This window comes from Pyricularia pennisetigena, chromosome 2, assembly GCF_004337985.1.
Source record: "Pyricularia pennisetigena strain Br36 chromosome 2, whole genome shotgun sequence".
Taxonomy (NCBI): Eukaryota; Fungi; Ascomycota; class Sordariomycetes; order Magnaporthales; family Pyriculariaceae; genus Pyricularia; species Pyricularia pennisetigena.
The window spans coordinates 5,653,206-5,666,411 of record NC_043741.1 but is presented as its reverse complement, the minus strand read 5'-3'; the positions used below and the strand labels follow the sequence as shown (position 1 = coordinate 5,666,411).

General features: G+C 52.9%; 5 protein-coding genes across 5 annotated transcripts; 4 read left to right on the top strand and 1 right to left on the bottom strand.

Annotated features, from left to right (window-relative positions):
- Positions 1-1,071: 1,071 nt before the first annotated feature.
- On the top strand, positions 1,072-3,015 carry PpBr36_01574 (uncharacterized protein; the record flags this gene model as incomplete). The annotated part of the gene is made up of 3 exons (XM_029888759.1): positions 1,072-1,309; positions 1,510-2,872; positions 2,958-3,015. 3 exons carry the CDS (start codon positions 1,072-1,074, stop codon positions 3,013-3,015), a joined length of 1,659 nt encoding a protein of 552 aa, XP_029751262.1.
- Positions 3,016-3,410: 395 nt separating this feature from the next.
- Positions 3,411-4,750, bottom strand: PpBr36_01573 (uncharacterized protein; the record flags this gene model as incomplete). The annotated part of the gene is made up of 3 exons (XM_029888758.1): positions 3,411-3,785; positions 3,937-4,542; positions 4,607-4,750. The coding sequence occupies 3 exons, from the start codon at positions 4,748-4,750 to the stop codon at positions 3,411-3,413; spliced, it is 1,125 nt and encodes a 374-aa protein (XP_029751259.1).
- Positions 4,751-5,469: 719 nt separating this feature from the next.
- Positions 5,470-6,546, top strand: PpBr36_01572 (uncharacterized protein; the record flags this gene model as incomplete). Its single annotated transcript, XM_029888757.1, has 7 exons — positions 5,470-5,499; positions 5,588-5,641; positions 5,724-5,819; positions 5,903-6,082; positions 6,145-6,189; positions 6,258-6,360; positions 6,437-6,546. The coding sequence occupies 7 exons, from the start codon at positions 5,470-5,472 to the stop codon at positions 6,544-6,546; spliced, it is 618 nt and encodes a 205-aa protein (XP_029751260.1).
- A 1,531-nt stretch (positions 6,547-8,077) lies between these two features.
- Positions 8,078-9,748, top strand: PpBr36_01571 (uncharacterized protein; the record flags this gene model as incomplete). The annotated part of the gene is made up of 4 exons (XM_029888756.1): positions 8,078-8,332; positions 8,436-9,242; positions 9,341-9,382; positions 9,455-9,748. 4 exons carry the CDS (start codon positions 8,078-8,080, stop codon positions 9,746-9,748), a joined length of 1,398 nt encoding a protein of 465 aa, XP_029751258.1.
- Positions 9,749-11,693: 1,945 nt separating this feature from the next.
- On the top strand, positions 11,694-13,073 carry PpBr36_01570 (uncharacterized protein; the record flags this gene model as incomplete). The annotated part of the gene is made up of 2 exons (XM_029888755.1): positions 11,694-12,711; positions 12,769-13,073. 2 exons carry the CDS (start codon positions 11,694-11,696, stop codon positions 13,071-13,073), a joined length of 1,323 nt encoding a protein of 440 aa, XP_029752673.1.
- Between the last annotated feature and the right edge of the window lie 133 nt (positions 13,074-13,206).

Here is a 13,206-nt window from a genome sequence, read left to right as displayed (position 1 = left end):
TAAGCCAAGGCGGACGGGAGTAGGCAACGTGGTCATGAAATGTAAGTTCCTGGGGAGTTGTACCGGTCACGCTCAGACCTCGAGTCCAAACTTATCGGGTCCGGCTTTTTTTTTTTTTTTTCGCATTCACGGTGGCAGGTCTTGTGGTCCTGCGAAAGCATCCAAGCGTCGGGGGTCGGTGCACAAAACCAGCGAATTCATTCGATTCAAGTTATCATTAATCAAGGAGCGTCGGGGAAAAGTCGGCGCACTTTGTACCGGCTAGAACATTTAAATAAGGTATATAGTACAGCAAGCTTGTAGCTTGGCAACGTCGCAGGATAACACTTGTTGACCCTGCTGTGTCAAGCTTCGGCTGCCGTTCAAATGGGCAGATGAATTGATAACCCTCTTGCTGTGGCTGGCTCCAATGGCTGCTACAACAAACAGGTAATACCAGTACAGTACGGCTCAAGGCTCGAGGTAACATTTGCGGCTCTTGGCGGGCGCTCGCCTATTGGCCCTACAAACACCCCGTCTACACCCCGCTGTTACGTTTAGAAAGGAGGGCCATTGGCTAGCGAAACCAATCCGGGATCCATTACCCATCAGGGGCAAATGACGACTAGGATCTTTTTTATTTTATTTTATTTTTCTTTGCAGGCGAAGCCTATGGCGAAGCTGTATTCGAGGGCCTAGAAACATGCGAAAGGTTGGGACCAATTGTCAACAAGGGGTATTTTTTTTTTCTTTTTCTTATTTGTTTGATTCCTACGTGCAAAGTCGTTCAGAAGCTCTTTTTCATGATAAAAGACCATATCGGTGAACCCCTTTCTACAGCTAATGCGGCGTTAAAAAAGCAACTTCGTACCATTCATTATCCTTGCGTTTATTCTTTCCCTATTTGTTGTAATTCGCCCTGCACTCGTGGAACCTGGCCGCATCTTGTCTAGTGTTACTCTGGTCCCAAGACAAGTCCCTCCCTTAAACTCAGCCTCGCAACCCTAAAATTACAAAACACGTCTGCTGCAAGTTGGGGTATGCGTACCGTCCGGTCTCGCATCCTCGACGCCATCGAATAAAACAGCAGTAATGAGGAGAACATCGGTATCGCTACCGACAAACAACAAAGTCGCCCGCGATCCATACGAGAAACGCGCACGCTACGAGGCCAATCAGCGAGAGGTCAGCCTCCTCGAGAAGATCACAGAGGCCATGTCGCAGGCTAGGCAGACGCGGTGGTTCAAGACCCTCGCCGTCCTGGTCGTAATCTTGTTTCTCTTTTTCTTCCTCTCCCCCTCGGGAGGAGTTGACCTTTACAAGGGTGCAGGTACGTCTTGTCTTGGTTGCTCAGCGCTTACTACTTTACTTCAATCGACCTCTTTTCGGCCTGTGCGTTTTTGGCACGGCTGCATATGACGCTTGGGGAATCATCCACGCGATGCGATGCGATGCGATGACAGGTAGCCCCGTGATGATGCCTTTTAGGATGCTAAACTAACGACATCAATCTTGACACTCACTCGATAGTTCCCTCAGCTGCTCGCCCCAACTCAGGCCAGGCCCCCGCCGACGCCTCTTATGGTACCGAAAAGTGCACCAGATCCTTCTCCAAGGACAAGCCCATCGTCCAGTATGTCCTCATGATCGATGCCGGCAGCACCGGCTCGCGCATCCACGTCTACAAGTTCAACAACTGCGGCGCCGCTCCCGAGCTCGAGAGCGAGCTTTTCAAGCAGACCGAGAAGCGCGAGGGCGGCAGCGGCCTGAGCGCCTACCCCGACGACCCTGAAGCCGCCGCAAAGTCTCTCGACGTCCTGATGGAGGCGGCCGTGAAGGAGGTCCCCGAGAAGCTCCGATCGTGCACCCCCGTCGCCGTCAAGGCCACAGCGGGCCTGCGCCTGCTCGGCGACGTCAAGAGCGGCAAGATCCTCGAGGCCGTCCGCCGCCACCTCGAGAACGACTACCCTTTCCCCGTCGTGGCCGACCAGTCGGGCGTCTCTATCATGGACGGCAAGGACGAGGCCATTTACGCCTGGGTCACCGTCAACTACCTGCTCGGCAAGATCGGAGGCCCCGACAAGAGCGAGACGGCCGCCGTTCTCGACCTCGGTGGCGGTTCCACCCAAATCGTCTTCGAGCCGACCTTCAAGGACGCTCCCAACGGCGGCATGCCCGCCAAGCTGGCTGAGGGCGATCACAAGTACGAGCTGCAGTTTGGCGGCCGCAAATTCGAGCTCTACCAGCACAGTCACCTGGGCTACGGCCTGATGAGCGCCCGTGAGGCCATCTTCAAGGCCCTGATCGACGAGATCTACTCGTCCAAGAAGGGCGACAAGTCGTGGCTCAACGCGCCCGTCGTCAACCCTTGCTTCGGCGCCGGCATGACCAAGACCATCAAAGTCAAGTTTGGCGAGGGCCACCCGCTCGGCAAGGAGATGGAGATCAACATGACTGGTCCCAAGTCCGGAGCGCCCGCCCAGTGCCGCGCCCTGGCCGAGAAGATCCTCAAGAAGGACGCCGAGTGCAAGCTCGCCCCTTGTTCCTTCAACGGCGTCCACCAGCCCTCCATCGCAAAGACGTTTGCCAAGGAGGACATGTATTTCCTCTCCTACTTCACCGACCGTGCCGAGGCCCTCGGCATGCCCGAGTCCTTCTCGCTCAAGGAGATGCGCGACCTGGCCGAGCAGGTCTGCGGCGGCAAGGAGTCCTGGGGTGTCTTCTCGGGCGTCAAGGGCGCCCTGGAGGAGCTCGAGGGCCGCCCCGAGTACTGCCTGGACCTCAACTTCATGCTCGCCCTCGTCCACACCGGATACGAGATGCCCATCGACCGCGAGGTCAAGGTCGCCAAGAAGATCAAGGGCAATGAGCTTGGTTGGTGCCTGGGAGCTAGGTATGTTGCGTTCTTTTGGTGTTTTATTTAATTCATTCCTTTTTTCGATTGGGCCATTGCTAACAATTTTGCATCACGAAAACAGTCTTCCATTGCTCGCCAAGGGATCCGGATGGACCTGCAAGATCGCCGAAGTCCACTGAGCTATTCGACGACGTTCTGAATGATTACCCCCTTCGAACCTCTCCTCATATCGGCCCAGGCTTGAAAGCTCGCCAATATCACGAACTAGGAACCCCAAGCGGGTCACGATCTGGATGCGGCATTGGCAAGTGACAGATTTGTAGAATAGCCATGCCACGGAACAGACACCATCCAACTTGGCACTATTATTTTACAGCGGCGCACATGTAGAACGTCCTGGAAGATGGCGAAAAACAAAGAAGTCCTAGATTATTTTTTACATATCAAAACATGTGAATGTGGAATGTCTCTTGATCAATTTACGCAGTTGCTCTAAATCCACACTCGACCAAAACTCCTTTCAATGTTCTTGACTACATCGAATCACGGAGGTCAATATTTGCGGCGATCGGGTTTAGACCGGCGGCGTAACCGTTGCGATCACATCTTCGATGACGTCTTCAGGGCCGATATCCTCCAGCACGGCCTTTACAGCTGCCAAATCGCTGCCCCATTGCATGCTGCGCTCCGCTGGTGGATCAACCATCTTGATACGGTGCAGATAGACCTTTTTGGCCGCCATGGCCACCAGTGAAGGCGTGACAAAGTCGAGTCGGTGCAGCGGAGCCAGACACTTGATCAGACGTTCGAAATGCTTGGTGGCCGTGGGGGTGATGCCGCCATCCACGGCGCGATGGATTCGTAGAAAGGATACGATATTCATCTGATACCGTACTACTTCAATGTCGAATTGGACATCCTGTGTGGCTTTGGCCAACGTGCTCACATCCTAGTAAACAGCCGCGGTCTTTGTCAATATAGAAATTACATGCAGTAAAAAAAAAAAAAAAAAAAAAAAAAAAAAAAAAAAAAAAAAAAAAAAAAAAAAAAAAAAAAAAAAAAAAAAAAAAAAAAAAAAAAAAAATACAGGGGCAACCTACAGCTTCAGAAAACACAGGCTCCGCCGCCGTGTCCTCGGCAGCTTGCATTTCCTCCAGGTTGACGAAGCCGTCCTCCGGATCATGCCAGTGCGCCATGTACAGCAGGTCGTTGAGATGGGGGTTGACGCGAGCCTGACCACCAGAATCGGCCCCCACGACCGCAATCAACAGAAACGGCCTCGGGGCGCTCTGGACCGTGGTGCGCGTGAAGATTCGTCGCGTCCGCAGCAGCTCAAGCGCCTGGGCCTGGACGGCCGGCGGGGCACGATCCAGGTTTCTGGCGAGAACGACGTTGGCAATGGCCCCGGGACCCGGAAGGGCGCTGGTGCTGGTGCCGGTGGCATTGTATGCGCCAGACGAGCTCGACGAGATCAGGGGGGAGCGTGGGGCCTGCAGGCCACCGCCGCGTAGGAGGGGCGGCGTGGTCACCGACTGCGACTGAAAATACGAATCATTGCCGCGTGTCTGGAGAGGCGAAGTCGAGCCTGATCGGACATATGGCGAAGACGGGGTGGGAAGGAGAAGCGATGTGGCAAAGTCTTCGAGGGTGGTGTTGGCGTAACAGTCGACGGTGACGCAGGTGAGGCCGAAAGTGCGAGTTGCAATCTAGGTCACGGTCAACGACTGCGTATGATATGTTCACATGGGCAACGCAGTCGAGTATCCTTACCAAGTGAAGCTCGCCAACTAGATCGTTCAAAGCTTCCGGTGGGGTGCTGATCAAGCAGTGCTCCCGGCTTATAAGACAGAGAAGAACAGCAAGCTCTATGTCGCTCAGGTTATGCACCTTGTCCAACAGATCATCATCCGCCATCGAATCTGTCGCAGCGTCCAGAAGGACCCATTAGGCGTCGCAGTGCGCGCTGGCACCCTGGTGGGGATTATTCGCCTGGTAGCACGTCGATGAGTCCTTTCGAATCGCAACTGTTGAATTCGAATGTGGTTTCCTGATGGTTGAATTGCGGCAGCGCAACCGTTCATATCCCAAATAGAGCATTGCAGCGGTGTGGGGTGAGACTTGGACTCAGACTGACATCCATGTCCAAGATTGTGATGGACTAGCCTGATAGAGCCTAGCTGCGGCCCCATGGCTATATATGATTGGCCCAGCGCAGTACCATGACCCATTAGCCAAGCAAGGCCCAAGCTTGATGGGCAGGCACAGTGAGCGCTATCTGAGTCCTGGGAACTCCGCGTCATTCCATGAGCCGCCGCTACCTAGGACACGAAGCTCGACTCCAATCCGCTATCATACCTACCACCCGTTGATTGAATCGAAACTACCGCCCGATTCACGTTTCGCGGGAAGAGTCAACACAACGAGCCAGTACGACAATTCATTCATACGGAACGGCGGAACTTCTAGCGGTGTGCTCTCTCCAGTACACTACGCACTGTCCACAACCCGTTTTCGCCTCCGTCGCGAGTCCCTCTATCCGACAACTTATCAAGTACATACATCATCGAACCTCGGGCTAGCCTCCGACCGATACTGCCCAGCTACCTACCACTACACAAAACGCTTTGCTCAACATGTCGTCCAGAAAGAAGGTTCTTCTGAAGGTACGGACGGGTTGAATCCATATATAAAGCCTGCCTGCGCGCAGTCATTACCATAAAAAAAAAAAAACACGACTAACACGTCTTCCAGGTCATCATCCTCGGTGACAGCGGCGTCGGCAAGACCAGCTTGATGAACCAATATGTAAGCGCCAGAACAAATTCAAGGCGCCGGCCTCAGCGCCGAGACAAGCGCGGTGCTGACTTCGACTCGCTTTCTGGTACAGGTCAACAAGAAGTTCAGCGCGAGCTACAAGGCCACCATTGGCGCTGATTTCCTGACACGGGAGGTGCTGGTTGACGACCGCCAAGTTACTATGCAGGTGCGCTACAGTTGCCTATATCTGCGCGTTTGGTTTACACGAGATTATGTCATTATGCTAACACTGCAGTTGTGTTGAATTAGCTTTGGGATACTGCTGGCCAGGAGAGATTCCAGTCACTGGGTGTCGCGTTCTACCGTGGAGCGGACTGCTGCGTGCTTGTCTTTGACGTCAACAACTCCAAGAGCTTTGACGCCCTCGACAGCTGGCGTGATGAGTTTCTGATCCAAGCTTCACCGCGAGACCCTGACAACTTTCCATTTGTAAGAAATTATCCGTTACATGCATGCTTCTTGATGGAGCAAGACTAATTTGTTTGCTTCAGGTTGTGCTGGGAAACAAGATTGATGTTGAGGAGAGCAAAAGAGTAGTAAGTAAAAGTCCTCGGCTTGACAATTGTTGGGAATGTCGCATGAAGAATGCTAACGCGGGTTGCAGATTTCAACTAAACGCGCCATGACCTTTTGCCAATCCAAAGGCGGTATTCCGTACTTTGAGACAAGTGCAAAGGAGGCGATCAATGTAGAGCAAGCTTTTGAAGGTGAGTGCGACGTTCCTCGATGATATCTGACGATACAAATTTAACAATCTAATACTGACAATGTCTGCTTGACCAGTCATTGCCCGGAACGCTCTGGCCCAAGAGGAGTCGGAGGAGTTCAGCGGTGACTTCCAGGACCCCATCAACATCCACATCGACAACGACAGGGATGGATGCGCCTGTTAAAGTATAGCCCTTTGGATATTTCAGCGTGCTTTTTCGACGAGCTTGAGCTCGACTTGGCGACAATAGATAGACCATGTTCGTTTGGTCAGACAGCTTGATTCTTTCGTCGTTTCCAGCTGCATCACCGGGATGGTTTTCTAGAATTTTCACGTGTATTCGATATGTCTTGGACTGCTTGTCCCAAGGAGCAATGTACCATACATCACACGCGGCTGCTTTGGTCTGTTCTTCTCTTTTTTTTTTTTTTTTATACATGTAGTGAGCAAAAGAAACTACGGTTGCTCGGGGGTCCCATGCATTCCAGACAAACATAGAGGCTTATATTGCCCTGCGATACTTCTATCATCCCGTCTCGATGAACCAGCCGCACATGATGCAAAGCTTGATTTTTCCGTGGTAAGCCACATTTATCGAATGGGAAAGTTGCTTCGCCGCTATACAAGACGGGACAAACACACCTTAGGCTGTCGAATCGTATTGGTCTGTGGCTGTTCAGATGAGCGGTCAGTGAATGCACATTATTAACAAATGCCATATGACTTGGTGCTTTTGTGAAGTCTAAGTTGACTAAAAAAAAAATAAAAAAAAAAATCTACTCTGCCTGCATGAATAGCTCCATTAATTGTTAACAGCAGCCAGACCAGGTTCAGATCCTGCTCTCCAAGTTAACAATCGGAATCGCTGCCAGAGCGCCCAGAGATGTCTGTCTTGGTGGTGGGGCGAGCATGTGCCGTGGTCCTTGGGCTGCCGTCGTCCCGTGCTTGCCGTAGCGCCGCCCTGTCGTCCCACCATACACCGGGAAATCTGCGCCAGCGATTGGCAACGTCAGTGATTCGTCCCAATGTGGAGCCCAGAAATGAACAGGTGGGCGTGTAGCCTACAAACGTTTCAACCCCGTACTGTACTGGACTGTTTTGGTCAAGACCGCCGTTATACACGCGACCAAAACCAAGCAAGATAGCCGGCTGAAACAGTAGGCACCCCTGTGCTAGGCTACATGACAAGGGGGTTCCAACGATCTTACTGCAAGTAGTCTTGGGGGCCAAATCCAATTGTCGGTGCCGATGAGATCTCCAGTGTCCTGACCGATGACAAGATGGCACAACGAATTCGCTGCAGAAATTTTAATCTTTACCTTTTACTTTATATGTTCTGCTATTAGCGTGTGTCCGTTTCGAGGAGCGCTCGCGGCGACGCCTCACCTACCTGACAGATCGAGACAACATCCTCGATAATCCATCTGTCAATTCCTGCCCAAGACGACTGACGTAACAGGAAAAAAAAAAAAAAAAAAAAAAAAAAAGCGGGTTTACGAACACCAAAACTCATTCTCGGCCAACCTCGCGACTCTAGGACGACAGCCACCCGACCCCCCGAATGACCAACACACGGCAGGCAGGTTCATGAGTGCGGACCTTTCGCTTGATTCAAACGACGCGGAACCGCCGTCGATACGGGGCTCACATCTGCTTTGAAACCCCCCCCCGATCCCCCTCCTAAATACTACGCCGGGAATTTCGGAAGCAACAGGATGGCGGCGGAACCGGCACTGCCAGCGGACCTGGCCGCTTTCCGCGATCGTATAGCACAACCCAGCCGACAGTCGTCGACGCGGAGGACGAGGTCGCTGTCGTCCGGCAGGATGCTGGGGGACGCTGCCTCGTCCCGGGGCGCCGGCGGGCTGCAGAAGAGCTTTGGCCTGGCCAGGTTCGCGCGCAGGACACTAGGGATCATGTTGCTGTCGGTGACGGTGCTCTTGTGGACTGTTTCCAACTTTCTTGCCAGTGTGAGTCCTATGCGCGTCCTCTCTATTGGTAGACGTGGTAGCTTCTGCGGGTTGGATTTGGGCGAGGGCTGGGCACTGACTTTTTTGTCTTACTCGTCCCCAGTATATTTTCTCCGATAACACATACAGTAAACCCTTTTTTGTGGTATATTGCAACTCGTCGGTATTCGCGCTATCTCTGGTACCCATGCTTATAAAGTATATACAAACGAACGGCGTAGATGGGCTGCGCAACGCAGCGGTAGAGCTGTGGAGGGAGCAGAAGCGATGCGGGCTCGGGGCGGGATCCCGCAGCAGCCCACCGAAGCGAATAGGGGGCGAGGCGGGCGGCGGCGACGGCGACGACGAGGAGAGGCTGCTGGTGGACGACGAGCCCAGCCTGGAGTCGTTCGAGGGCGCGCTCGAGGCGCGCGAGGACCGGCTCGACTTTAGGGGCACAGCGTGGTTGAGCCTCGAGTTCAGCATGCTCTGGTTCGTGGCCAACTACTTTGCGTCGGCGTGCCTCGAGTACACGAGCGTCGGCAGCGTTACAATCCTGACGTCGACCAGCAGCGTCTGGACGCTCATCTTTTGCGCCGTCTTGGGCGTGGAGGGATTCTCGATGCGCAAACTGGGCGGGGTCCTGGCCAGTCTCGCGGGCGTGGTGCTCATCTCGACCGTAGACCTGAGCGGCCGCAGCGATGAGGACAGGGGAAACTTTCCGCACAAGTCTCAGATCGAAGTGGCCATCGGGGACTCGATGGCCTTTGTCAGCGCCATCATCTACGGTCTCTACGTCACGGTCATGAAGAGGCGGGTGGGCAACGAGGACAGGGTGAACATGCCCTTGTTCTTTGGGCTGGTTGGGCTGCTGAACCTGCTGCTCTTGTGGCCCATGTTTATCTTTTTGCATTTCACTGGGATAGAGACTGTGAGTAACGAGGTCTAAAGTGTTGCCACGCCTGATGATGTGCGTGTTCCGTCAGAGGTCCGGACGGCTAAGCTAATCCCTCATGACCTTCACAACAGTTTCAACTACCCCCAAGCGGGAAGGTTTGGGCAATCATTATTGTAAGTTTGGTCACTGCCAAGCATCTAATCCTCTGTCTAGACACACGAGACTGACAGTCGCTGAACCATCAGGCCAACTCATTATCATCCTTCGTGAGCGACATGTCATGGGCATACGCCATGCTGCTCACCACGCCGCTTGTGGTGACAGTCGGCTTGTCACTGACAATTCCCCTGTCACTCATTGGCGAGATGATTCAGTACCAGCAATTTTCGAGCTGGATATACTGGGTCGGGGCTGCAATAGTGTTGTTGTCATTTGTGTTTATCAATCACGAAAGTCACGAGGACGACGAATCGGTTCGAGATCGCAGGCGAGAGGAGGCGGCGGCAGCAGCATCAGGTAGCAGCTCGATTGCTGTATAAGCCAGCCTAGAGTGGGGTTAGATATATGATTTGTCCTACCCAGGGGTCACTACATGACATTTCTTGAGTTTTTTTTTTTTTTATTCAAAGAGGATACGGCATCTGCATTGTTTTTATAGGGCGCATGTTTGCATATTTGTATATATCGGGTCTTTTATCTGGGAGATTTGTGTCAACGGTCAGGCACAAAACCTAGCTCTAGAGTAATATTCGCATAATCGGCGCTGAGCATGATATAGCCCTTTCGGACGTTTTTTTGTTTTTTTCTTTTTTTTTTCACTCACCCACCTTGCCAAGGTATCCAAGCAGTGGTGTGTTCTCCATAAGGATATAGTTGCTGCGATGGTGATCTCGTGTCCGTCATATGCCTCAGTCACTCATTGTGCATTGCGTTTGCGCGACGCAGGCCAGGTGAGGGTCGATGGCTCGGTGCAGGGAAAACAGGCTACTGAGATGCATGGAATATTTGGTGCATAAGCGCATCGACCATCAGATGCATCCAAAAGTTGATTATGTATTATTCGCAAAAGAAGACTCCGACTGTCAACTCCGCCCAATGCCGGTCTACAGCAATACAGTAGTCTGGACCGACCGGTGGGATTGGGACCCACCTGTCCTGGCCAATTTTTTATCAGCTGAGGTGCGATCGGTCGATCTGATGCATGAGCGCTTACACCGAGTGCTAAACCCTTCCCTTGGATCAGGCTAACATGAGTGGGCTTTTTCGAATGCGCAAAAGCCATTTCCTCCGATATCCATATCTGCTGGATCAACCCTGGGGTAAAGAAATTCAACGGATATTGAGTCGGCAAAATTAAGACCTTCCATGTCAAATTTCGAAATCTCTCGACGTCGACATCTGTGTACTATGCCGCATGCGGTCCATGGTTGACATCAACATGGAGACCTCTCAACCTGTTTACTAATCCACTCACTCGCCACAACCGTTCTCTTCTCTTTTGCCAGCGCCAATGGAAGCCACAAGTCTGGAGCAACCTCCCCGCCGACGGAGGATCAAAAACACTAAGGGCCTTGCAAGGGCTCTACCTACCAACTCCCGGCTTACCAGTTGAGATTACCGGGGAAAATGGCCACGTTCGCTTTCGTTCTGCGGTTCGCGGTAATGATTCCCAAGTAGGCAGGCGAGGCAAAAAAAAAAAAAAAAAAAAAAAAAAAAGCCGTTCCGCCCTTCAGTCGGACCCGGTAAAACAAAGAATTAGGGGATGATTGCTTTGGTTGCCGCTGATGTATCCTTTATCTGAACAAAAAAAAAAGAGATATGATTTTTTTCCCCTACTCTTTATTATTGTCAGCTTGCTTCTTTTCCTATCCTTATCTGGATTATGCGCACTCCTTCTGTTCCCTCCCGGCTGCTTTCGTCATCACCATTTATTCATCGCATCACCACATTGTTCCTTCCCGTCCCATTCCTAGGGCTGCAGAGGGCTCCTGTCTAGTTCATCGGACTCTCCAAGACGCTAGCTCAGTCAAGGGGCGTCGTTGCCTCCACAGAGTACTTTTGCAGAGTGGTATTTTTTGGTATCGCTCCTTGCTCCTCCCTTGTGTTTTATTGCAAGCAAGCCAGCCGGCCCAGACCTGTCGTAAGGCCCATCATTTTCTCAGCTCCCCCGCAGTTTATTTTCCCAAAAAAGCCATCGCAGGCTGTCAGAGTCGATCATACCACGAACCTCCCGTCCTCGAGATCGATTTAATGTAGCAACAAATTACCTTGGGCCTATTTCCTCACTACCCTTTTCCGCTGCTCTCAACTTGCTTATATTGTAGAACTTGGCAGTTTTAATTATTCATCTCTTCGAATTCTGGTCAAACCAGCTACCATCTCTGTCAAGGGCCTCTACATAAGAGGGGTCCCCTTTGCCTAGAGTTTACCTACCCTACACTAGGGAGCTCAGATCCTCATCACCCACTTACACCGTCATCACCTATGGCTCTTCCAGACTCGTCCAAAGAGGACACCAACAAAGGCTTGGGCAAGAAGATCAATGCTTCCACTCGGCTAGTACATCGGACGCTTAATAAGCTTATACTGGATCGACTACCATTGGCGCTTCCACCCAGAGCGCAAAATCCATCACTATACACTTCGGGCATACTGCATATAGCATCCATTTACATTGCCTTTGAGTCACTATGGCGGCAAACACTCGACACTCAAAGGCTAGACAATGATAAGCCAGACGACCTGTTCTGGACCAGGATGATTCCGCTTGGAAGGATAAGCCCCAAGCAACCCACCTTCCCCTGGCCGTTTTCCACAAGGACCAAGTCCAACAAGAGGACTCGGGAGCTTCTGGCCGATATGCACGATTCCAAGCTGGAACGGACGCCGCGGCTGGTGGCAGACATCCGCGCTCTAACCGGCTGGTCCAGGGACGAAGTGACCGCCGAGGTACGCGCCATCACGACGGGCGATGGTGCACTTGGGCGCATGGTCAGACACATGAACGAGTCGATTTGTGAAAACCCGCACGTCTTGCTCGCTTACGGATGGGTCATGTACATGGCCCTTTTCTCTGGCGGGCGGTTCATGCGCGCGACTCTCGAAAACGCCGTCGGTGACCCAGACCTACCGTTTTGGGCGGCAAACCCAGGACGAATAGCTCCAGGCCAACGACAGTCCGTCTCGGGACGAACCGCCCTGGAAGATCCAGGATTCGCAGTTCACGATGGCGAACACCCCTCGTGTGTCCGCTTCCTCGAGGGTGATGGCGCGCACAGGCTGCCTCTTGATTTTCTACACTTTTCAACGGAGCGCGACGGCGAGGATCTCAAAGAAGCGTTCAAGAGCCGCATAGAGACAGCAGAGGCTTCACTCACACCGGCTAGACTGGATGACGTGGTGCGGGAAGCCATGTGCATCTTTGAATCCCTAATTCATATCATCGAAGACCTCGATAGGATATGCGGCACACCAGCGGCGACAGGAATGCAGCCGGGTCTGAGTCCCAGCAGCAACCTGCCACCCACCCCGGGCCCGTCGTCGATCGCCTAGTCAGCAGAGGCAAAGAACGACCTGGGAATCTGGCCCGAAGCTGCGAGACTTGGCCTGTTGCCCAACACCACGAGCGGCCATTTCGTCGGTGGCGGCGGCGTTCACAGCGTTTGCGCAGACGTCAATGCAGGCAAGGAGATGAACTCCCAGCCCAACTTCAGCAAGTCTTGGTCCGAGATCTTGGCGTCTGGCCGGCTCAGGGACAGCATCGCAGTATCCAAGGAGCGTTCGGCCAAGGCCACGTTGAAGCGAAAGGCGGCGACCATTGGCGTTGGCAAGAAAGCCAGGAAACAGGACCGGGATGCCGCCTAAGGGGTTTGTCTCGTGGCTGCAAGCGTGCTCTCTTATCCGGTCTTGCGGGCCATTTGGCACACAAGCTTGGCCTGTTGATGCCAAAGGGGTACATTGGTCGGGGCTACTGGTTTGGTTGGTTATGTGATGACGA